Source organism: Phyllostomus hastatus, unplaced genomic scaffold, assembly GCF_019186645.2.
Source record: "Phyllostomus hastatus isolate PE091 unplaced genomic scaffold, TTU_PhHast_1.1 phas_contig_198, whole genome shotgun sequence".
Taxonomy (NCBI): Eukaryota; Metazoa; Chordata; class Mammalia; order Chiroptera; family Phyllostomidae; genus Phyllostomus; species Phyllostomus hastatus.
Window position 1 is genome coordinate 2541665 of NW_025333715.1, and position 21767 is coordinate 2563431.

General features: G+C 64.9%; 1 protein-coding gene across 1 annotated transcript in view; it reads left to right on the forward strand.

Annotated features, from left to right (window-relative positions):
• The first annotated feature begins 1816 nt into the window (after positions 1 to 1816).
• KIAA0930 (KIAA0930 ortholog) overlaps positions 1817 to 21767 on the forward strand; it is a 28733-nt gene continuing 8782 nt past the window's right edge. The window contains exons 1-2 of the mRNA XM_045834961.1: positions 1817 to 2245; positions 19814 to 19965. Coding sequence (XP_045690917.1) covers positions 2032 to 2245; positions 19814 to 19965 — 366 coding nt within the window. The 5' untranslated portion in view covers positions 1817 to 2031. The remainder of the gene's footprint in view (positions 2246 to 19813; positions 19966 to 21767) is intronic.

Genomic DNA, 21767 nt, shown 5'->3' on the forward strand with positions numbered 1-21767 from the left:
CGGGGAGAGCGGGCCTGGGAGGTGAGTATGGAAGTGGAGACACAGGATGCCAAGCAAGGGGAACTCGGGGAGCGGAGGCGTGGAGTTGGAAATAAGCCAGGCCCGTGTGAAATTCACAAGCAAGTGGGCTATGACCACTGGGCTCGCCAGCCCCCAAGCCCTTGCCCAGCCCTTTCCCAATGCCCCCAGCTCCAATCTCATCTGTCCAAGCTCTGAACTGGAGACCTGAACCCTCAGGCCAGCCTGCTCGTTTTACACTTGGGGACACAGACCTGGAGGAGAGAGATACACCCACAGCCCATCATTATAATCCCCCCTCACTCCATACCTCTTCACAGAGCCCAGCCCCCCCCCCACTCCAGCCCCAAGCCTGGTGCTCAGGGCCCAGAGGTGAGGCCTAAAGCAGGATCCAGACCACCTGTTTCCTTGGCCAAGGCTGTTCCCATAGCCCGCAGTCCCCGCCCCCGCACAGCCCCTCGGAGAAGACGTCCTTGCTTCCCTATCAGGCCCCTCACTCACTCCTCATTCACCCGTCTCACGCGTGCGCATTCAGTGGGCATCCGCCATGTGCCAGGCGACTTTCTAGGCACTGGGAACACAGCCCTGCAGGAGACACACCCCTTCCTTCCTGGGGGTGGGGGTGGGGGGGCGTCAGGCAGCAAAGGACACAGCCTCGGCGCCTCCCCAAAAAGCCCTGAGGAAGGGAGTTTTACAAGGAAGAGAAGAAGGGACAGGGCGGGGCCGGGAGGAGACCGTCCCTGATGAGTCTGAGGAATGGAAGCTGGCATGACTGCAGGGAGTGACTTTGGAGACCTAGCTAGCTGGGACCTGCCCCCGCCCCCACGCCCCACACTGTCTCTCCATCTCGGTCTCGCCCAGTCCTTAGAAGGGGGCCACCAGGGCTGAGGTCGGGGGGTCGGTCTCTGGCTGCTTCACCCAGCCCATCAGGTACCAGCACAGGGACCGACATCCGGCTGCACCTTGGCCTTCATCAGGGTCACGTGTCCAGCTGACCTACCTCCCCCTCCAAACCTAGTCAACAACCAAGGGCGCCCCCCCCCCCCCGCTGTACAGCCGGGGCCATAGGCTCAGAGCCCTTCTGCACTACTCCAGGCGAAGGAGTCTGTGGGGGCCGGAAGGGCTTGCCCATCGTGCCCCCCACGAGACCTCTTTATGGGGGAGCGAGCGACCTATTTCTCGGTTCCTCGGAGGAAGCTCTCAGCGGAACTAGCCTTTGTGATTTGATGGAGAGAGGGGGGCGGACAACGAGCAGGGTGGGTGACCAGTCCATCTCCTCCTGAGCGGTGTGGCACTAGGAGGTAGGAGGCCGGAAGGTGCGATGGGAGGGGCTAGCCTGCAGGTGGGGTTCGGGAGCAGAGGTCGGCTCGGGAAGGGCGGGAGAGCTAGGGCCTGGGAAAGGTGACCGCATGGTGGAGGGGTCCTGGAGAGTCAGAAGGCAAAGGGCTCCGAGGTCGAGGTGGGACCCGGGGAGCCATTTAAGTAAGAGAGTGGCGTCGAGGTCGGCAGCGGCGCGCTCTCGGGAGTGGGCGGGGCCGGACGAGGCCCGGGGTGGGAAGGGGAGGGGAGGGACCGGCGGGCGCGGACTCCGGGCCCTGGAAGCGAGTCCAGAAGCGAGCCCACGCCGAGGGGTCGGGGGCGGGGCCTGGGGAAGAGGGGCAGAGACAGGGAAGCCCGCGGTGACTCAGGAAGTGGCTGGGCGGCGGTGTGGGGCGGGGCGTGACGATTTGGGGCGGGGCCTAAAGGCCACGAGGGGCGGGGCCTCGAGGGCGGAACCGGGCAGGGCGGGACGGGGCGGAGCAGGGCAGCCTGGGGCCGGGAGGTGCGCGGGCGGAGGCAGCGCGAAGGTGCGCTGGGATCGCTGGGCTCGGCGGGTGGCGGCGGCGGCGGCGACGCGCACAAAGGCGGATTGTGGCTTCACTGGTGCTCGCGGCGGGCGGCGCCGGGGCGGGGGCGGCGGAGCACGCCGGGAACCCCGGCGGGAGCGGCGCGGGCGATGAACCGGGGCCCGGCATGGCCTCTGCGCGGCCGCCGGGCCGGGCCTGCGCCTCGGCGCCGGCGCCCGCGGGGCTCCGGGCCGGGCCGCCCGCCCTCCTCACCGCCACCGCCACCTCCCCCGAGCCTGCGGGCGGCGCCGAGGCCGAGGAACGCTCGCTGCAGCACATGCTGCGCGCCATAGCCGAGGAACGCGGCCGCGTCAGCTTGCGCCGAGAGGTCTGCGGCCTCGGTGAGTGGGGCCGGCCGGGGGTGATGCCGGGTCGGCGGGGCCGGGATGTGCGCGCCTCCGCGTGTCTCTGCGCGTCGCCGTCTCTGCCTGTCCGTCTCTTCGTGTATCTCTGTCTTTGCCTGTGTCCGTCTCTGCGCTTGTCTCCGTGGCTCCCTGCGTATCGCGTTTGCCTCCATGTGGCCCCAGGTTCCTGCGTCTGGGTCTTTCCTGTGCCCCTATGTCTCTGTCTCTGGTTTTGGTCCCAGGAGCATCCCCCATGCTTAGGTCCCTGTTTCTCTTTCTCTTTCCCGTGACACTCGGTGCCTCCCTCTGTTCGTCTTCCTCTTTCCATTTAGCGGCTCTGCCAGGCCCCTTCTCCAGGAAGTCTTCTCCGAAGCCTCGGGGCCGCTGCAGAGTGTGGGCGCTAAATTTGGGGAGACCCTCTGCTCGTCTTTGCAGAACCAGGGTCCCACCGGCTGTGGGCAGACCCCCCTGCAGGTGCGCCCTGGTCACTGTCCCCAGCAGACACGGAGGACTTCCCGAAGCCTTTGTCTTCTTGCACCTGACTGCACCCGCCGGTTCTGCTTGACCTTTAGCTCCAAGTGGGGGGACCTGTTGGGCTGCGGTCCCCTGAACACACCCTCTTAGCAGAGGAAGCAGGGCCTGCTGCCCCTCTGGGTGTGATTCTGCTCTCAGGAGGCCCCAAATCATAGATGTGCTGATAGGGTGGGGTGGAGGGGGCTATCTCGTATTGTTGGCAAGACCTCGGGACTGCAGGTGTGGGTGGGGTCTCCCCACGGGGCTGGGTGTGAGGTCATCCCTGCTGATCGGTCGTGGATCCACAGGAGCCCCTTCCCCTGTAGTGTCGGGCTTGCCCTTTTCTCCAGGAAAAGACCCCTCCCTTTTTCATGCGGGAATGACTTCATAGCACACTGTCTGCCGCCCCCACCCCACCCTCATCCCCAGGCTGGGCTAGGGATTTCTGGAGAAGACAACAGCATTGTGGAGAAGGGAATATCAGCTTTGGAGATTCTGCCAGTTCCCTCTTCATTCACCACTGGGGAAACTGAGTCCCAAAGAACCAACGTGTCCCTCTTAAGGTCCCAAGGCAGCAGGGACATGGAAGCCCCAGGGGATCCAAGCCCCTTAGCCAGGGCCACACCCTGGGGGAGGGATGAAGAGAGGAAAGAAATTCCAGTCCTCCTTTGTACAGGAGGCGGCTTTACCAGGAGACACTGCCCTTCAGGGAGCAGGTCCCAGCCCGGGCCTGCCCCAGGAGTGGAGCTCTCCTCTCCTGCCGGGTGGGGACTCTGTGGGGATGGGCGAGGGCATGGGTTTTTCTGGTTTCTTTTCTGAAAAGTGTCACCACTTAGTTTTGAGCAGAAATGGAAGGATCTGCATTAATTCATTCAGCAGACACTCCCTGAGCACCTACTGTGTGCCAGGCTGCATGCCAGCCCGGTAGGCCCGCCTGTCACCTGGCACAGCATGTCTGAAGGGGGAGGGGTCTGAGGGACCATCTGCTCCAGGCCGTTCAGCCCTTCACTCAGCAGCCCTGCACGGCCCCTCCCCACACCCTTGTCAACGTGCTCCTACTGTCCTCTGTCCTCTGAGCCTCTCTGTCCCCTGTGGGACAGTCCCTGCCCCAAGGAGCCCACAGGGGCATCCCTAAGATCAGTAATCATTTGTTAGCAGCTGGCTCTTCTGACCCCTTTCCATGTGCCGGGTCAGTTGATGATACTGGAATGCTATCTCCATTTCACCAAAGAGGCACCTGCGGTTGAGGGAGGCGAGAGACTCGTCCAGGGACAGCCAGCGAGGCTACGGCACGGCGGGGACTGACCCCAGAGCCTGCCCCGTCGCCCCGTCCCCCACCCCCACAACGTGCCGAGCCAGGCCTCGCTGCACCCCCTGCTCTGCGTCTGGGGAGAACGGCCCCCTAGCAGCAGGCCCAGGTGGTCACGCTATTACCTGGTTTCCTCTCCTGGCCTGGCGTCCGCCCTCCCTCAGGCCTCCCCATCTCACCGCTCGCCCTGCCTCAGACCCCTGAACTCAGTCTCCGCCTGCTGTTGTCCCCACCTGGAAGGCCGGCCCCTACTCCCCTGCCCTGCAGACCCCTGTGGGTGTCCCCCCAGGCCTCAGCTCCGGGGCTGCCCCCAGGAACCCTCCTTCCCCTCTGTACTGCCACCTTTGCCCCGGACGGTCGGGTGCTCGTGGCATTGCAATGGCCTGGGTGGCAGCCTCCCCAGCGGTCACCCAGCGGTCACCATCTAGCAAACAAGGGAGAGTGCATTCCTGGACTGGGGCGTGCAGGTTGTGCAGAGCCGAGTGGAGAACGGAATCCCAACCTCCTAGAAGGGCGCGTGCTGCCCACCTCTCGTTGTTTTTCGGGTGGGGGAGGGGCAGGCCTCACAGTGACCTCACCCCCAAAGCAGAGAAAGGACCCGAGAGGCGGCCCGAGCCCGAGAGCCGCGCCCGGCCCCGGCGCGCATTTCCGCCCGGTGGCTCGGGAAACCCTCCGCGGCTGCACCTCACAGCTGTGACAACCTGTTACGTGGAGGAGCTCACCGGGACCTCCCAGACTGCCGCTGCTGTTTAACGAACGCCCGGGTTACTGTTCAGAGCCCTGCGTGTGTGTTTGTTCTCCGAGGTGGTTTTGAAAGTGTCGGGGAGGCTGTGGTGGGGACGTTTGATCCTGGACAGGCTGTGGCCGTTTCTGAGTCGCAGGGCATGCCTTCGCGGTGGGGAGGGCGCCCGCCCCGCCCCGCGGGCCCCGAGGGCCTGGGCTGCTGGCCGTCTCGATGGAAGGCACCTTGCAGGCGCGGGCCTGGCCGGACTCTCGTCTGCTGTGGCCTCTGCAGGGGGAGCCTTTCTGAGCACGCGCCCCGTGCCGGGAGGGGCACAGGTGGCACCGCTGGAGTAAAAGCCCTGCTGGAGCCGCCAGGGCTGCGGCCACTGCCCTCGGGATCTTGGTGTTTCGCCCACGGGAAACTGCTAGTGATTCTGGGTCACGGGTGAACTGAGCTGGCTGTCCAAGGTCGCTCCGGTGGGCCTCTGGACTCTGAGCTGGGCACACGAGGGGTCTGGTGCCCGGATGTGTGCTGCGGCCATCTGGGCCAAGATGGACATAGCCTGACACTTCTGCCGGGGCCTGGGCCTTCTCGTGGGCTTGGACGTCAGCCCGAGTGTGCTGTGTGGCGGCTCCCTTTCCACGGGGGCCGCGTGCCACTGACCTGCGCGGGTAGGCCACGTGGACAGGACCTGGCCCCCAGACCCGGTGGGAGTCTCAGAGAGGCGCCCCGAGGGGAGGGCCCTAGGTCGTGCTGTTGTTTTGGGGCCCTGCCCCGGGGAGCACTTCCGGCTGCCACTTCCTGTTGGGTAGCCCCTCTGTGTAATGCTGTGGGGCCGAACAGGTGTTTTATGTTTATGGTTTCCTTGTATCCTCAAAGTGCCCCTATAACATAGGTATCTCTGGACTCCTCCCTGTCCTGATGGGGAAACGCAGGTGTAGCGTGAAGGCACACGCCCCCAGGAACAAGCCCCGTGGCTCGTAAGTGCCGCAACCTGTTGGAGCCCGGGCTCTCAGCAGAGGCGAAGCGCACCCATCCGTGTCCTCTGGGTGCGGGCAGCCCGGCGGTGACAGGCGTGCACAGCCGCCCGGCCCCTCGTGGACTGGGGACAGGCCCAGTGGAGGTGTGCGAGTGTCCGCCCGGGGGCACAGAGCAGGGAGCCTCCCAGGCTGCGGGGGCTGCGGGGGCCCCGGGCAGCTCGCAGCCTGGGAGGAGGGGGCCAGGCTCGAGCACTTGCGGGGGGTGGGGGTCGAGTGCCCCAGATGCTCGGCTCGCAATTTGCCCTTCCTTGGCCTGACCCTCCGGAGGTTTTCGGGAGTTTGACTTGTGGGGTGTCCTGTACCGGAGAGGCCACGCACGGAGGAGGCTGCCCGCCCGCCGCGGGCCGGCCGCGCTGTGCGCGCCTGCAGCAGGTTCCGCCCGGGGAGGTGCTGTCGTTGCCCACTTTGCAGGCGAGAGTCTCCGCGAGCCTCTGCGAGGAAGGTGGCTCGCCCGAGGTCAGGCAGCTGACCCACAATCACAGGGACCGTTCCTGGCTTCCCTGGGGCCCCGGGCCTCCGGTCCTGCCACAGGCCACGGGCCGACCTGGATCTGGGCCCGGAGGGTGAGTGGGGAGGAAGTGTGACGGGCTTCCTCGGTTCCTGGGCCTAGTTTTAAGGCCCGTGGGTGCCAGCCCCTGCCTGCCAGTGTGGCCCTGCCCCTGCGCAGGGGCTCTGCGTCCTTCCAGAGAATTCTGATGTCGTGGGACCTCCCACATTGGAGAGACCGAGGGCCACAGCCTCGGGGACTTCTCTGTGAGGGGAGAGGGGGATCGATGGGCTGTGCTGGCCCCGCCCCGCCCCCAGGCTGGCTGTGCCCCCCCCAACAAGTCACGCCCCCCGTTGCAGCGTTTGGGGTCCTCGTGTGCTTGCCTCCTTCACCGAGCGGGGCAGGCTCAGGAGTGCCCACCCAGCCACGAGCCTCTTGTTAAAAAACAGCCTCAAAATCCCCCAACGAATTTTTTCCAATTAAAAAATGGTGCATGCTCATACTAGTAGAAACTGGAAAATATAAGAAATGGAAAGAGAGTTCCCCAGAGTTCCAGCCACTCAGACACAGTCTTAGCTGTGCAAAGTCTTGCTCTCCACTCTTTCCAAAGGGAACTTGGTATTCTGCACGTCGGGTTTCTTAATCATGCTTTCCTACTTAGAACTCCTAACACACGTCCATGTTGTTCAAACTCTCCGCGTTATTTAAGTGACTACAAGATGGCTAAGCGGGTGTGTGCCGTAATTTCCTGAATTGGTCTCATCGGTGGGAAACTTGGTTCGATCCCGTTTTCTGCTGCTATAAATAGCTCGCAACGGACCTCCGAGTCTTTGCAAAGGCTCCCGCGTTTGCGCGTCTTCTTGGGTAACCCCGGGGGCCGTTCCTGAGAGGCTGCTGTCTGAGCCCCAGGGGCAGTGCGGGGACCACCGGGGGACATGGCGGGGGGTGGGCGGAGGTGCGCCCCCCTCGAGGAGAACTGTGTAAGCAGTTGGCATGGGCCAGGAAGGAAGGTGGGCAGCAGAGGGTGACGCTGAGCTGAAAGAAGTAGGGGCCCCGGATGGGGCGGCGGGTGGGCCTGGACCTACCTCCCCACCGCGGCCAGCAGCTGCTGCCCCCTTCCCATCCTCGTCACCCCTCTCACTTCTGGCCCTGGGCTGCTTGGCTCGCCCTGGCCTAGGAGACAGCAGACAATGGGCCCGAGTCCGGGGTGCCAGGCCGCCCGCGGACACCTCCGGGTGCAGCGACAAGCCAGGTCCTGGCCCTTCCCGCTGGCGTGGGTGGGAGCGAGCGCTGGGTGGGCCAGGCGTTCCGGGAGCAGGCCTGGTCCCGGGAGGCTTCCCCTGGCCGACCGGCTCACCCTCCAGGGCCTGGGGTCACCCGGCAACGTGCTCCGGGCTCTTGGCTTTGACTCGGGCAGCGAAAGTCCCGGGGAAGCTGGGCTGGACAGGAAGGACCCAGAATTCAGCCAGCCTCACCGTGGTGCTGTGCAGACCAGTGAGTGAGGCTCAGGCAGGACCCCGGCAGGGGCCGATCCCAAGAGCCGGAACGCTGATGGGGCCCTCCCACCTGTAGCCCACCTGTAGCCCACTGGTGCCAACAGGCAACAGGGCTGGGTTTCCTCGCCGTCCGTGTGCAGGACCAGGGGCGGGGCGTGTGGAGGGGAGGCGGGCCCCTGGACAGCCTGCCGGGACCCAGCTGGCTGCAGAGGGGAGGAGGGTGTTGCTGGTCATCCTGTAGACGGGGTGTCAGAGCTCCCAGGCGTGGGCCACCCCGCCCGGGGAGGGCCCTGTGCACACCTGGCCGGGCAAGGGAAGCATCAGTTCAGCTTGGGAGCTACCCCCCCACCCCCCACACTACCTAGAACAGGAATCCGGTGTCTGACAACACTCAAAACAAACGCCGAGCCAGCTTGAGTTTTTAAAAGAGTATACATTTCTTCCCGATTGGTGTGGCTCAGTGGGTGGGGCGTTGTCCGTCGACCCAAAAGATGGCTCACTGTTTCAGTTCTGGGTCAGGGCACATGCCTGGGTTGCAGGCCAGGTCCCCCGTTGGGGGCGTGTGCAAGAGGCAACCAATCAATGTTTCTCTCAAACACTGATGAAAGAAAGAAAGATAGAAATATTTCTTTTTAAACAGCAAGCAATGAGTGCATAAATAAACAGAACAACAAATCAGTCTTTCTTCCCCCACCCCCGCCTCTCTCTCTCTAAAAATTAATCAATAAAATTGTTTTAATATTCTTTAAATTCTTACTTATGTGCTTTTAGAGAGAGGGGGAGGGAGAAAGAGAGGAAAACATCGATGTGTGAGAGATACATCAATTGGTTGGCTCTTGCACGCCCCCTACTGGGGACCTGGCCTGCAACCCAGGCCTGTGCCCTGACCGGGAATCCAACCAGTGACCCTTTGGTTCACAGGCGGGCGCTCAATCCACTGAGCCACAGCAGCCAGGGCTGAACGACCCGTGAATTCTTGAGAAATGTCTGTTGGCAAAGTGAGAAGGGGGCTTAATTTTTATTTATTTATTTTGTCTTGTAGACAGTTGCGGTTACTGTTAATCCTTAATGTAAAAAAATCCTTTCCTTTGGGATGTGCACTGAGTCTTGAAAAACACCCTGTTGGAACCTTTCTTATGACAACATGAGAAAAGCAGAACACAGACCGCCGTCTCTGGAAGGCAGGCGAAGCCCAGATAGTAAGGAAACGTGACTGACGCAAAGTGCTCGCCCTGCCGCTTGCACGCCTCGGTTCAGGGCCAGCAAGAGCGAAACAGGAAGCAGCAGAAATAGGAACAATCACATCCCTCTGCCCAAAGACAGAAGTGGGAGCCCAGAGCTACAATGTCGCGTTTGGGGCTGCAGGTTTCACACCCTTGGAGCCCCCAGCGCTGTCCCCAGGTCCATCCTGCTGACCCGCAGTTTGTCTGTGACGGCCGGTGCCACCTGCCGGGGAGCAGGGGAGCCGCCCCCCACCGCAGCAGGCTCTTTAGCTGCAGCTCAGCCCCTGGGATCCCCGCTCTTGCAGCAGAGCCCGAGGAGCCAGCCTGCGTGAGCTGCGTGCAGCCCCGAGTGCAGGGTGCGGTCACCCTCAGCCAGGGCCTCCGCGCCCGGCGTCGTCCCGGAAGTCCATCCAGGCCACTGCTCTCCTGAGGAGGGTCAGAGCCCGAGCAGCCGCCACCTCCTGTTAATCTGCACCTGGTGTTGGGGTCTCCTGAGGCCCCTCATGACCAAGGGGTGTGTCCCCGTTGGCAGGTGGAGATGATGAGACTTGAGTGAGGTTGAAGCTCTTTTTTAAAAAAAATATTTTATTTATTTATTTTTAGAGAGGGAAGGGGGGGAGAGAGAGACAGAGAGAAACATCAATGTGCGGTTGCTGGAGGCCGTGGCCTACAACCCAGGCATGTGCCCTGACTGGGAATCGAACCTGCGACGCTTTGGTTCGCAGCCCGCGCTCAATCCACTGAGCTACGCCAGCCAGGGCTGGTTGAAGCTTTTCATTCGGGGTCTGTCCCAGAGCAGGTTCGGGATCCAGGCATTCTGCACGCACGTGGCCTGTCTGTCCATCCTCACACTCACCTGTTCCTTTCCCCCGGGAGAGGCGTTCTGTCCTGTCTGTGGCCCCCCCGCCCCTGCTCTCCACAGTGAAGGAGGTCTCGGAAGGAGTGGGGATGGAGGGGGACACGTCTAGAGGCTGCCCAGGAGTGGGCATGTCTGAGGACACCGCACAGCGGAGGGCAGGAGCTGAGCAAGGGAGCGGGGGCCTCCGTTCCCTCGTGTGGGAGGATGGGAGAACGGCCTCTGGGGAGGGGCGGGGTGTATGGGGGTCACCTTAGTGTCCAGAGGGAGGATGCCAGGTGACACTGGAGGGAGGACACCTGAAGGGCCAGCTGCCCCAGAACCCGTGTGGCATGTGGCGTGTCATCAGCCTTGCGTCTTGGTGCGTGGGAAGTGCTCAGTGCCCTGTGGCCCGAGCTGGAGAGCCCGCTGGAGCTGGGCGCCGGGACGCAGCGGTGAGTGAGACCAGCCCTGCTGCTGGGTGCTCGGCTGGGTGGGTCAGTCCTGCAGGGTCTGAGCCTGGCTCCGCGCACCAAGCGTGAAGCGATGGATGAGTGGCTGCACTCACGTGGCCGAGTCCCTGTGGCTGGGTGTTCGTGTCTCACGGAGACAGTGGGCCGGGCGGCACGGCTGGGCCGGGAGCATCTCCTGCAGCCTGATGGCCTAGGCTTCCAGGGTGCCGTGACGCGCCTCGTGCCGTGTAACACTCGGGGTGCAGGCAGGAGGAGGCGGGACGTTCACTGGTGGGTGACCCCAGGCAGCTGGGCAAGTTAGGGGAGGTGGGAGTGGAGGCGCCCGGGCCCCAGCTCCTGTCTGGGAGGGGCCCCCGTGTGGGCGTCCGAGGGGGCCTGAGAGGTTACTCAGGAGAGTTGCAGCTCCTGTTGGAGGCCCGTGGGCGCGTCAGCAAAGCGGTGAGTCAGGGTTTGAATGGGGCCACGGTGCGCGGAGCTCACGGGAGAGAGGATTGAAGTGTGGGGCTGCTCTTTGTGCTGGGGCGGGATCGCAGCCCCCAGGGAACTGCCCCCAGAACAGCTGGTGGGGAGCCGGGTGCCGCGTCCTGTGAGGAAGGCCGCTGGCTGTATAAGCTCGGGCAGGCCTTGCTGCCTGGGAGAGTGGGGGTTGCTTCTGGAAACTGCGGGCCGAGGGGCCCTCTGGCAGAGCCCCACCCCATGCAGGCAGCCCTGAGGTCAGGGGCGGGGGCTCTTCCTCGTGGAACCCCAGGGCCTGGCCCAGAGCAGGTGCTCAGAGTGGGTGCTGGTGGCACCTGACCTGGATTCCAGTCCCAGCACCAGGATTCTCACCCAGCCGGGTCACCTGGCTCAAGGGGTGACCCCGTCACTGCGGAATGGGCTGTTAGGGAGATCCCGGATGAGGTTTCACAGCGTTGTGTGTGTGTGAGGAAGGACCCTGAGCCTAGCTGTTGTTGCTGGTGGCGGCCTGGGGGCCCATTTCAGGGCTGCTACATTGTTCCCCGAGCAAACCGGTGGTTTGTCATGGTCGCCTGTGGGTCCAACACCTGCAGACTCCCAGTTGTGGGCCCGCCCACCTGGGTCCAGGGTCACCTGCCAGCCAGGGGCCTGGTCTGGGTGGCCGAGGAGCAAGAACCCATGTGACCAGGCTCCCTCCAGGTCAGGGCTGTGGCCTGGCTCTGCCACACACTAGCAGGGTGACATCAGACGAGTGACTCGAGTCTTGAGCCTCGGTTTCCTCATCAGTTACACGAAGGTAGTGATTTGATTTCATGGGATCCCGGTGAAGATCAGAGGAGGGAAGTAGCTCAGGTGGACGCCCAGAAGTGGGAGGGGTCAAGGAAGGCCCCACGTGCGGGCGGGCAGATGGGTGGGGCTGGACCCCGGGAGCTGACCGCTGAGCCACTCTCGCAGGCGGGTGGTTCTGGGCCGCAGCCCCCAGCGTTTGGTCAGGGGAGGAGGCCGCGGGCTGGAGTATGGGGTCCACGCCGCCGACTGCGCAGGGCCTTCTGGGGAGGCCGGCCCATCTGGCGAAGGGGCGGGACTTTTAACGGAAGAAGGTGGGGAACCTGGCTGGTGTTCGGTTCGTTCTGGTCCAGCCAACCCCAAGCTTCCCGTAGGCTAGCATGGGTGGGGGGAGGGCACGGCGGGCCTAACGCTCGCTCACGGGGTGGGGGCGGGGCGTCTGACCAGCACTTCCGGTCCAAGGCCTCATCAGGACAGTCCGGGCCCCCGTGGGCAGCTTCTTTGTCTCCTGTGCCCCGCGGGAGCCTCTCGGGCCAGCAGGGCGCGCTGAGAGGCCCAGGGTGCTGAATGGCCTATTGAGAGGCCACAGAGGCCTATTAACTGGGACCGGGCTGCTGCTGCTTGGACGCTCTCCAGAAAGGACACTTGACCCTCCCGCCCCACCCCCGCCTGCAACCTTTGGGAGGCCAGGCTCGGCAGAGGCTGCCGCTGAGCCAGGCCCTTGTTCTGATGGCCCGGGGACCGGCATCGGGCATCTACCTCCTGTGGGTCCCAGCCCCGCCGGTCCACTCTCCCCACTCCAGGGGGACTTCCCTCTCAGCCCCCTCTCCCCCAAACCCTTCAGGGGTCCCCAGCCCTCTGAGGATACAGAGAAGGCCCCCAACCCAGTGAGGGGGTCTCTGAGGTCAGGTGGTCTGCAGCCCGGGCTTCCATGCAGCATCCTGGGCCTTTTTTCCTGCCCTCGCCAGCCAGGCATCCCCCTCCGCAGGCCCTGGTGGGCCCCCCTCTGCCCACTTTACTCGTAGTCAGGAGCCCTCAGGTGAGTGCCCTCCTGGGGGGCCTCCCTGCCGCGCCGACCAGGGCCGGCGCCTGTCGTGCGGGCTCAGGGTGCACACCTGCCCGCCCGGCCCTTGCCCAGGAGGCTGTCCCACTTGTCTGATGAAGCCTGTGCCCACCCGCAACACCCACTCCAGGGGGCAAGGACCTGCCAGGTGCCGCTCACCGCTCGCCGCCCCACCGCCGGCCCTGAGCACCACGCCTGATGGTGGCCCCGCGAGACAGACATTTGCCGGGCTGCACGGGGCGCATGCGGGTGGCTGCTGGAACCAGCTCCCCCTAGCGGCGAAACGGGGACCTTTCCCGCACGTTGCAGACGTGCCGGCGTCGTCACCTGACGTTACGCACGCTGGCGGACGGCCGCTCGCGGGGCGGGGCACGCGATGGTTTGGGGCCCAGTGTCCCTCCGTGGGCTGTTTACCCGTTCGCCTTCCACTGCCGGGCGTGGGGTCGGCCTTGCTTCACGCCCCTCCCTCCCGCAGTGCCAGCAGGTGCCGTGAGACCGGGGGGCATGGACGCAGTGGGGTGGGGGTCGGATGGGAAGGTCCCTCCAGCGGTGAGGAGGGAAGCCCCCGGAGGACCATGAGCAGGGAAGTGACGAGAGCCGACTCTGGCGGGACCAGCGGCAAGCTGGCACGGGCACACGGGCAGGACCAGGCGGTGGTGCGGCCAGGGGGGTGAGAGCCGTTAGTGAAAAGGGGCTGGATTCCGGGTGTGTTTGGGGGTAGAATGGGTACAATACCGCAGAGATAAGTCAGAGAGTTCTGCGGGGGCGGGGGGGGGGGTGGCAGAAACGGAGAGGTCTGTAAACGAACAGACCTGTCCCAGGAAGTGAAGGCTGGGGAGTGCCAGTCGGAACCAGCTCCTGATGAGACAGTAGCTGGGCGGTGCCGAGGGGCCGAGGGCGGCTTTCGGCTGCTTTTGTTTTTAAGCTGGCTGAGTCTTCAGTGTTGCATGTGCGTGGATTCTCTTGGCTCCGAGTGGAGAAACCAGTCCACAGGCGCTGAGACAAAAGGAGAAAGTCACTGGTTAACAGGTGGTTGAAACCTCAGACCTCCGGGACAACAGCAGTGCCCAGTGCTAAGGACGCGAGTGTCCCCGCGCTCTCTCCTGCTCCGCTCTCGACCTCTCTCCGCCGCTCCTTCCCGCGGGCCGCCTGGCCACCTACCTCCACGGGCAGATGGAGGCGTCTGCAGCGCTGGAGGAAGCGGGTCGCTGGGGCTGCCGGGGACAGAGGGTTCCGGTCTGTTTCACAGCTGGCCTGGGTCTCCTGGTACCTCCCGCTTGAACTGTAAACGTGCGGTGGATGTGTGAGTGGACTCCCCGTCGGCCCACTCTGGTATTCCCGGATTGAACCCCGCGTGGTCGTGGCAGCTCCTTTCGGTGGGCCGATGGGTTCCTGTTCATAGTTAAGGTTCTTATGTTCCTGTCCAGGAGAGAGATTTTCTGTGTGTGTGTGTGTGTCTCGCACGTGCACACTGGTTCTGGAATCAACATTATGCCTCCGTGTCAGAAAGCGTGCGCAGGTTTCTCAGGCCCTCAGAACATGTGGGTGACGCCGGAGCGCTCTGTTTCTGGCGGTCTGGGAGACTTGTCCTCTCGGAAGCATCTGGCCTGCTGGTCCAGTGGCTTTCCATGGGGGGCGGAGTAGCTCTTGGACAGTGCTCTCTGTGGTCATACATGACCATCACTTTTTATGGCCATGAACTTGTTCAGTTAGAGTGTGGGCGTGGCTTAACCGAGGTAGAGGAGGATCCGGGCGGGTTTCACGGAGTGCCGTGTAAAATCCGACGCAGGGTCATGCCACAGGTCCCGTCGATGGGAAATGACCCGCGTCACTGACAGGGACCGGAGCGGTCTCTGTTCGGGGAGGGCTGTTAAGCGCTGGGGGCGTGTGCACTTAGCACCTGATAGAATCTCCGTGGCAACCGCAGGAGGGCGCTGTGTTCTCCCGGTTTTGTTGAGGAGGAAGCACCAGGTGAGAGGCGCAGTAATGCACCCACGGAGGCGGTGATCGGGAACAGGAACGGAGTCCCCTCTCTAACTCGGGCCTGACGAAGCCTTCTCCGGACCCCGTGTTGTGACTGCGTCGATGAGGAGAGCCTTGTGAGGCTGGGGAGTCGCCTTCCTTCCCAGGGTACGTTTAAAGGGTCAGCTCCGTGGGAAGTAACTTAACGGTATGAGGCTGCCACTCTGCTGGGGAGTGGGGCCCACGCTGCCCACTCAGCCGGGCATCGTCCTTCCTGGGTGTCAGCGGGGCAGAGCTCCGGAGGCCCCCTACCCCCACCCTCGAGTGCGCAGCCAGGGTGTCCGGGCCGGGGCGGGGCTGCTGGGGGGGCGGTGCTTGGAAGAAGACTGAGTCGACTTCCTGGCTGCCCACCAGGTGGCCTGCCGGTCCCCTCGGCCTCCTCATTCATAGAGCAGCCAGAGGGCCCCGGCCCTGCACACGTCTGTGGGGGCCTCTGAAGGGGGCGGGGGCGCTGGGTTGGAGCTCCAGGTGCCAGCGAGCCCCTGGACCCCAGGGCTCCGCTTGGCTGACCCTTGAACTGAAGACCGCGCTTCCAAATCCCCACCTCACCACCAGGTTGCCCCGGAGACCCGAAGAGGTCAGGGGTGAAGGGGCGTTGTGAGCCACGGGGCGCAGGGCGGGCAGACGGGAGCGGTGCTCGCCACCCTGCGTCCCTCAGCCGGGGCGCGCGGCCCCCACTTCGTTGCCCCTCGCGTAGCACTCAAGTTGTTTACAAATGGAAGGCAAGACCGACCCCCCCCACCCCCGCAGAAGAGGGCGACTCGCTGTGCTGCCGTCCCTGAGCGTGGCCTGCACTGTGGCGCTGTGGACACTGCTGTCACCAGTTCAGCATCACACGGGAGACAAACCCCCATGGCGCCCTGGTCCCAGAGCACTGAAGGGGGCGGGGTCTAGTCCTCACCCAGCTCGGTGCCCTCGAGGCTGCACGGCTGTAAGGGGCCCGGCCAGCTCCGCAGCACAGTGGCCACCTCTGTCGGCCGCCCCGGAGGCAGCGGTGGAGGCAGCCGGGCCGGCAGGCGTCGGTGTTCCAGAGGCAGTCCGTCGTTCTTCGTGGGTTCCGTGCTTGCACACTCGGCCACTTGCCAGCGTCGACTTTGAACCCCACATCAGCACTTGGGGTGTTTCCCAGGTTAACTGGGGACAGACAGACAGTGGTGAGACATGGGAGCCACCTGCGATGCGGGTCTCCCCCCCCCCACACACACCCCGAGGTGGGACAGGGCGGGGCTCTGCCTCTGGTCTCGGCGCCCGCCGTGAGCGAGGGCCCTTGGCCGAGAACTCGGTGCCCACGTGCCTTGCATTGTCAGGCCGCACGGTGGGGGCTCGCGGTTCCAAACGGCCCCGGGTGTTGTGCTCAAGTGTCGTCCGGTCCCGGGTCCCGGGTGCCAAGGCCGTGCTGGAGGAAGGGCGTGTGGTGGGGGAAGGGCGTGCGCTGGCGGAGCTCCGTCCGGGCACGAGCCGTGGTGCTGCTGGCTGCAGCCCGCCGTGAGCGGACCGACCCTGTGTGACATCCCGTGTCTTTACGCAGAGACACACCTCGGACAAGGCCGTGTGTGGGGGTTGGCAGGCGAAAGTGTGCCCAGAGCCTCGAAGGAACCTGGTCGTGTGTTTCCCCCAGGAGCTGTGGTCTGGTGTTTGCTCACTCGATGTTGGTGGCCCCTTCACGGAACGCAGCTCACGGGAATTGGGGCGGGCTGTGTAGTCAGAGCCACGGCCGGGACCCAGCTGGGCGGGGAAGGCGGGAGCTGTCCGCGGTGCTGCCCACCGGCTGCACGCTCCTGCGCGGCCCAGGCAAACCGGCGGCTACTGTGCACCGGACGGCTGGGAGACGGGCACAGAGCCTGGAGGTCCGGGAGCCCCCGGCCGGCCGGGGGGCGTTTCTCCCTGGCCGGGCCCTGGGGGAGGATGCGGGGAGGAGGGTGCACCTGCAGGAGGCAGCACAGGGCACACGGCCCAGCTGTGCCTGGTGTGTTTATTCACACACGCTCACTGCACCACGTGACATCGGGACATTGGAGGGTTCCGGATCCAGCCACGCCATCCGAGCAGGCCACACTGCCGCCGGAGACGTGGGAAGGAGCAGGGCGGGGGGGCCCCTGAGCCCGCTGCCCTGGGCTGCCACTCGTAACTCGGGCAGCGTCCTCGAGCGTGGGGCTCCACTTCTGTGTTTCTCCCGCCCCTCCGTGAGGCAGGGTCCCAGAAACGGGCAGGGGCTCGTGCGTGTCTCGCGGAGACCGCGGCTTCCGCTCCCCGGCGCGTGCTGCGGGCATTCCCAGCCGGACGCCCCCTGCCGGCTGCGGCTGCCGCTGTGCTTTGCCGGCTCTGGTGGAGTCTAATTTACGTCAAGTGGGCGGCATCCACGTGAGGGAACAGGTGGCGGGGTGGCTTCCGGTGGCCGCGAGGGCCTGCGAGACCGCCACCACGATCAAAACAGGCCGTCCGGGGTAACCGCCGGCTGCTCCTGTCGCTCTGCGTCGCCCCCCCGAGACGTCACGTGGCCCTCTGCGCCTGCCCCCCTCGCCCAGCACGAGGACGCGGGGTCCGTGGTGGGCTTCCATCGCCATCAGTCATCTGCTGAGGGGCTGTCCCGCGTTCCCAGTGCCCACTCTCCCGGCCTCCAGTTCGGGCCGTTAGGAGCAATGCTCCAAGGGGCGTCTCCGTGCCGGTGTGCGTGCGGGTGCGCTCCGTCTGCGTGGGGGCTCCCAGGCTCCAGTGGGCGGTGGCTGCGCCCCTTCCTGCTGTGGGCGCCTGGGCAAGTCGCCCACCTCTGTGAGCCCGTTTCCTGCTAGGTTGGGATGACCCATTCATCCACCCACCCAGCATTTACTGAGCGCCCGCGGTGTGCCTGCCCAGCATTTATTGAGCGCCCGCTATGTGCCTGGCACTGTTCTGGGCACCGAGGTCTGGTGGCGGTCAAGCCCAGCTCCCTTCTCCTGGCTGTGGTCACCCCGTGGGGGGCGGGCAGGAGCAGAGAAGACACACCAGGTGGAGATGAGAAGGGTCAGGGTGGCAGCGAGACACGACAATGTGGCGGGGAGGACCCGGGGACAGAGAGGCTCTCTGAAGAAGGGACCCTGAAAGTGAAACGGAGGGACGGGGAGGAGCTTCGGTGGCAAGGTGCAGGGGTGCAGGGGCGGATGCCCTGCGGCAGGGTGCGCGGTCAGCCTCCCAGTCAGCCTCCCGAGGAGGCCGGCGGGGCTGGGGATGGGCGAGGGGCGGGCGCCGTGTAAGGACTGTGGGTTTTGTTCTGAAGTCAGTGGGAAGGAACTTGGGGGGGATGGGAAAGGTCTTTAAAGATCCTGTATCTGGTGTGGAGTAGGGGTGGGAGTTCGAGTTTCGTGGGGTTTTTTAAAGATTTTATTTATTTTTAAAGGGGAAGGGAGAGAGAGAGAAAGGGAGGGAAAAATCAGTGTGTGCTTGCCTCTCACATGCCCCCTGCTGGGGACCTGGCCTGCAACCCAGGCATGTGTCCTGACTGGGACTCGAACCAGCGACTCCTTGCTTCGCAGGCCGACACTCAGTCCAGTGAACCACACCAGCCAGGCGGGAGTTCAAGTTTTATCCAAAAATAACCACAGTCTCTTTGCTTAATTGTACGTGGGGTTTGTCGTGACATGGATTGGGGCAGAGCCTGTCACATGAGTGTGGCGGGAGTTTCAGACGGGTGCGGACAGCCTGCCGGGCCCCACTGGGTGCTGGGAGGCCGGGCGATGGCTGTCAGCCCTGCGGGCTTTCCGTCTTTGCCCCCCGAGGCGGACCGGGGTCCCGGCTGAGAAGACCCCTTCTGTTTCCTCGCTAGGGGGCCAGGCAGGTTGCCGGAGTGGGTGGGCCCCGGGTGGCCCTGTGGCCTGCAGAGGGCACGGTCAGCGCCGTGGTTCCTTGGTTGTGGTGCAGCAGCAGGACACTGAAGTGGGGACTGTTCCCCCGTGGCTCAGGCGTCCGGAGCCTGGGGGCTGAGCCCCGGAGGAGGGGGCTTGGGCCGTGTGCCAGGTCACCTGGCCGGTCCTGTTCGGGCCTCGGAGCTGCCGGTGGGGGCGAGGGAGGGTCCCAGCGGCAGCTGGTCCTCGGCTCCCCGGGTCTCAGTGTAGGGTCGGGTCAGTTCCTTCCTGCACGAAAGAGGGGGCGCAGGACACGGTGGTCAGGGGCCTTGCGGGCAGAGAGGAAGAACCAGCCACCGCCGGATATTTGGAGTCTATGAGAAATAGCTCTGGGGCAGATCTTGAAATTTCCTCGCATCTGTCTAGAAAGGGAGGGAGGAGGGAGGCTTTGCCGACACCCCTCTGCCCCCCAGCAGGGGCTCTGCGTGCCCTGGTCTCCGCCAGGGTCTCCGCATTCTGTCCACGTCCCCCGGGGAGGAGCTGGGGTCGGAGAGGCCAGGCCGCGTGCCTGGGGTCACAGCGCCGGCCCAGGTGGCAGCACTGGGGGGGAGCCCAGGCCTTTCCCCCAGAGCCTGGGGGCGTTTTCTCTGTGTGTAGGAAGCGCTGACATAGAGTTGTTTATCCTAAAGAAACACTGTTGAAAAGCAGAGTCCCCCCGAAGATCAAGCAAGAATCTGCCCTGCGTGCTGAAAGGCCCAGCGGCTGGGGGGTGGGGGGCTGTGCACGCCCTCTCTGCTCTCTGCTGGCAGCAGAGACCAGCTGGCCGAGGGTGGCTGCCGCTTTAAGCGGGGCTCTGTGTGGGGGGTGCTGCAGCCCGGGGAGGGGCGGGGCGGGGCGGGGCGGGGGCTGAGGGTGGAGCCTGTCTGCTGACGGATCTCCCCTCTGGAGCCCTTTCCAGTGCAGCCCCAGCCACGCTTCCTCTCTCCTTGGGTCTTCCCTTCTCAGCGAAGCTGCTGATTCATCCTCAGGCTGCAGTCTGCCCGGCCGCGCGGCTGGGGCTCCGGGCCCCCTCTAGGGGGAGAGCTGGGCGGCCTGGGAGCTGGGCCTCCTGGGAGCTGCCCTTCAGCCTCTCTGGCCGCGCCGGGGCAGGGGTGGGGGGGGTGGGGGGAGGAGGGGGCTCTGGACAGCACAGAGCCCCGGTGGGGACCCAGGTCGGGGACGGGGTGGGGAATGAGGGGGGGAGGGGCGGCGTGGCCGGGCCCTGGGGTGAGGGCCAGCTGACCCGTCCCCCCTGCCGCCCTCCGGCCCCCCTCTCCGCAGGGTACGTCAAGGACGACCGCATCGCCTTCTGGACGTGGATGTTCTCCACCTACTTCATGGAGAAGTGGGCCCCGCGGCAGGACGACATGCTCTTCTACGTGCGCCGGAAACGGGCCTTCACCGGCGGCGAGAGCGGCAGCGACGCGAGGAAGGTGAGCGGCCCCCTGGCCCCGGCCGAGCCCCGAGGCGTGCCCCACTCCTGGCGGGTGAGGCGGGCTCCCTGCCGTCCTCGCGCACGTCGTGGGAGGACATGAGGTTCCCCGAGCACTACTGTGTGCCCAGACCCATGCAGAGACAGTCGCCCGTGCTTGCGAAAGGGGGGTGTGCTGGGCGCGACCCGTGCTCGCGTGAGCCTTCACCCTGACCCGGAGGGGCAGGGGCAGGCGCCGTGGCCAGCATCTCGGGAGGAGTGAATAAGCAGCCCTTTGGTCCGGCTGCTCCCTGGCCAAGGACAGGCTGACCTGACTCGGGGAGGACAGTGAGGGAGTGACGGCCACTCACTGACCCAGACCCCAGACCCCAGACCCCACACAGCGCCGAGTCCTCCACTTGATCTCGCCGTGTCCTCTGGGCAGGTGTTACATCCATGTTTTAATGCATTTTTTAAGGTTTTGTTTGATTTTTAGACAGGGGAAGGGAGAGAGGAAGAGGAGAGAAGTATCAGTGTGTGGTTGCCTCTTCTACACCCCCTACTGGGGACCTGGCTGCAACCCAGGCCTGTGCCCTGACTGGGAATTGAACCAGCAACCCTTTGATTTGCAGGCCGGCACTCAGGGATGACGTGACTCACTTAATGGCTTTCTTCCACTAAATTTAAGACTGTAGAGAAGTTAACGAAACAGACTTCGCATGTTTCCTTGTTTTTCGTAAGCGTTAGTAGTTTGTAAAGTGTTTAAGCAAGCCGTAAGCCAAACGTAGAGACATGGTTTTCCTTTAAACACAAACAGTGGGAAGCTGTGGGGGCGGCTCAGGAACTTGCAGCCGGCCGGGGCCGGGGCCGGGGCTGGGGCCAGGGCTGCGGCTTGTGCGCCGAGCGTCTGGAGCCCCTGCCCTGCCGCGGGCCTGCTGTGTGAGCCTCACACGGGTGGAGGAGGTTTCCCGCCAGTGGACGGGCCTGGCGTCCGCTGCAGAGGAGACACGGAGACCACCCTGCCGTGCCGGTGGCGGTGCGGCCGCTCCGGCAGGGCTTCGTGGCGGGTGGGGAGGCCCAGGGGCCGGCCTGGCTCCCCTGGAGTCGGCTGGTGCGTGCAGGCGGCTGGCTGTGCGACTGTGTCGTCCCCGGGACCCAGAAGTGTGTGGTGGTGTGGCAGATACGTGTGCAGGGACCAGAGGGAAGGGCAGTGGTCGGCAGAGCCACGTGGGCGAGTGAGCCTCAGAGGAAGGGAAGGGTGCTCCCTGGCAGGGCACGGCGGCCCAAACGGCGGGCCTGGCGGAACGTGCAATCCCCACGCGCTCAAGCGTCCCTGGGGGCTCTGTGGCCCCAGGGCGGAAGGGGAGGGCGGCGGGGGCCGGCGCACAGGGGTGCCAGAGTCCCGCCCGGCAGCCGGGTGTTGTTCCCCGCAGCCCTGGCAAACGGATAAAGGGAGCGCGGTCCGTGGTCCGGAGCTGCTGCTGGTGGCCGAGCCAGGGACAGGGGACCGGGCACAGAGGGGGGGTGGTCAGATGGTGCCAAGGATGGCAGCTTACCCCCAGGCAGGTGTCAGGTGGCTGAGTGGGGCAGGGGAAGGCCCGGCGGGTCAGCCAGGTCTCAGACCGCGGTCCTGGGTGAGTGTGGCTCCCCCCTCGGAGGGGAGTCGAGTGTTGGGTGGTTTGGGTGGTGGAGGTGCCTGTGGCGAGGTCTTCCAGGTCGTGGATTGCCTGTCTGAGCTCAGCCCAGAGGCTGGGGACAGAGGTAGGGATTTAAGGTCGTAAGCACCGGGACGGCCCCTGGAGCCTGTGGGAAGAGGAGGAGGCC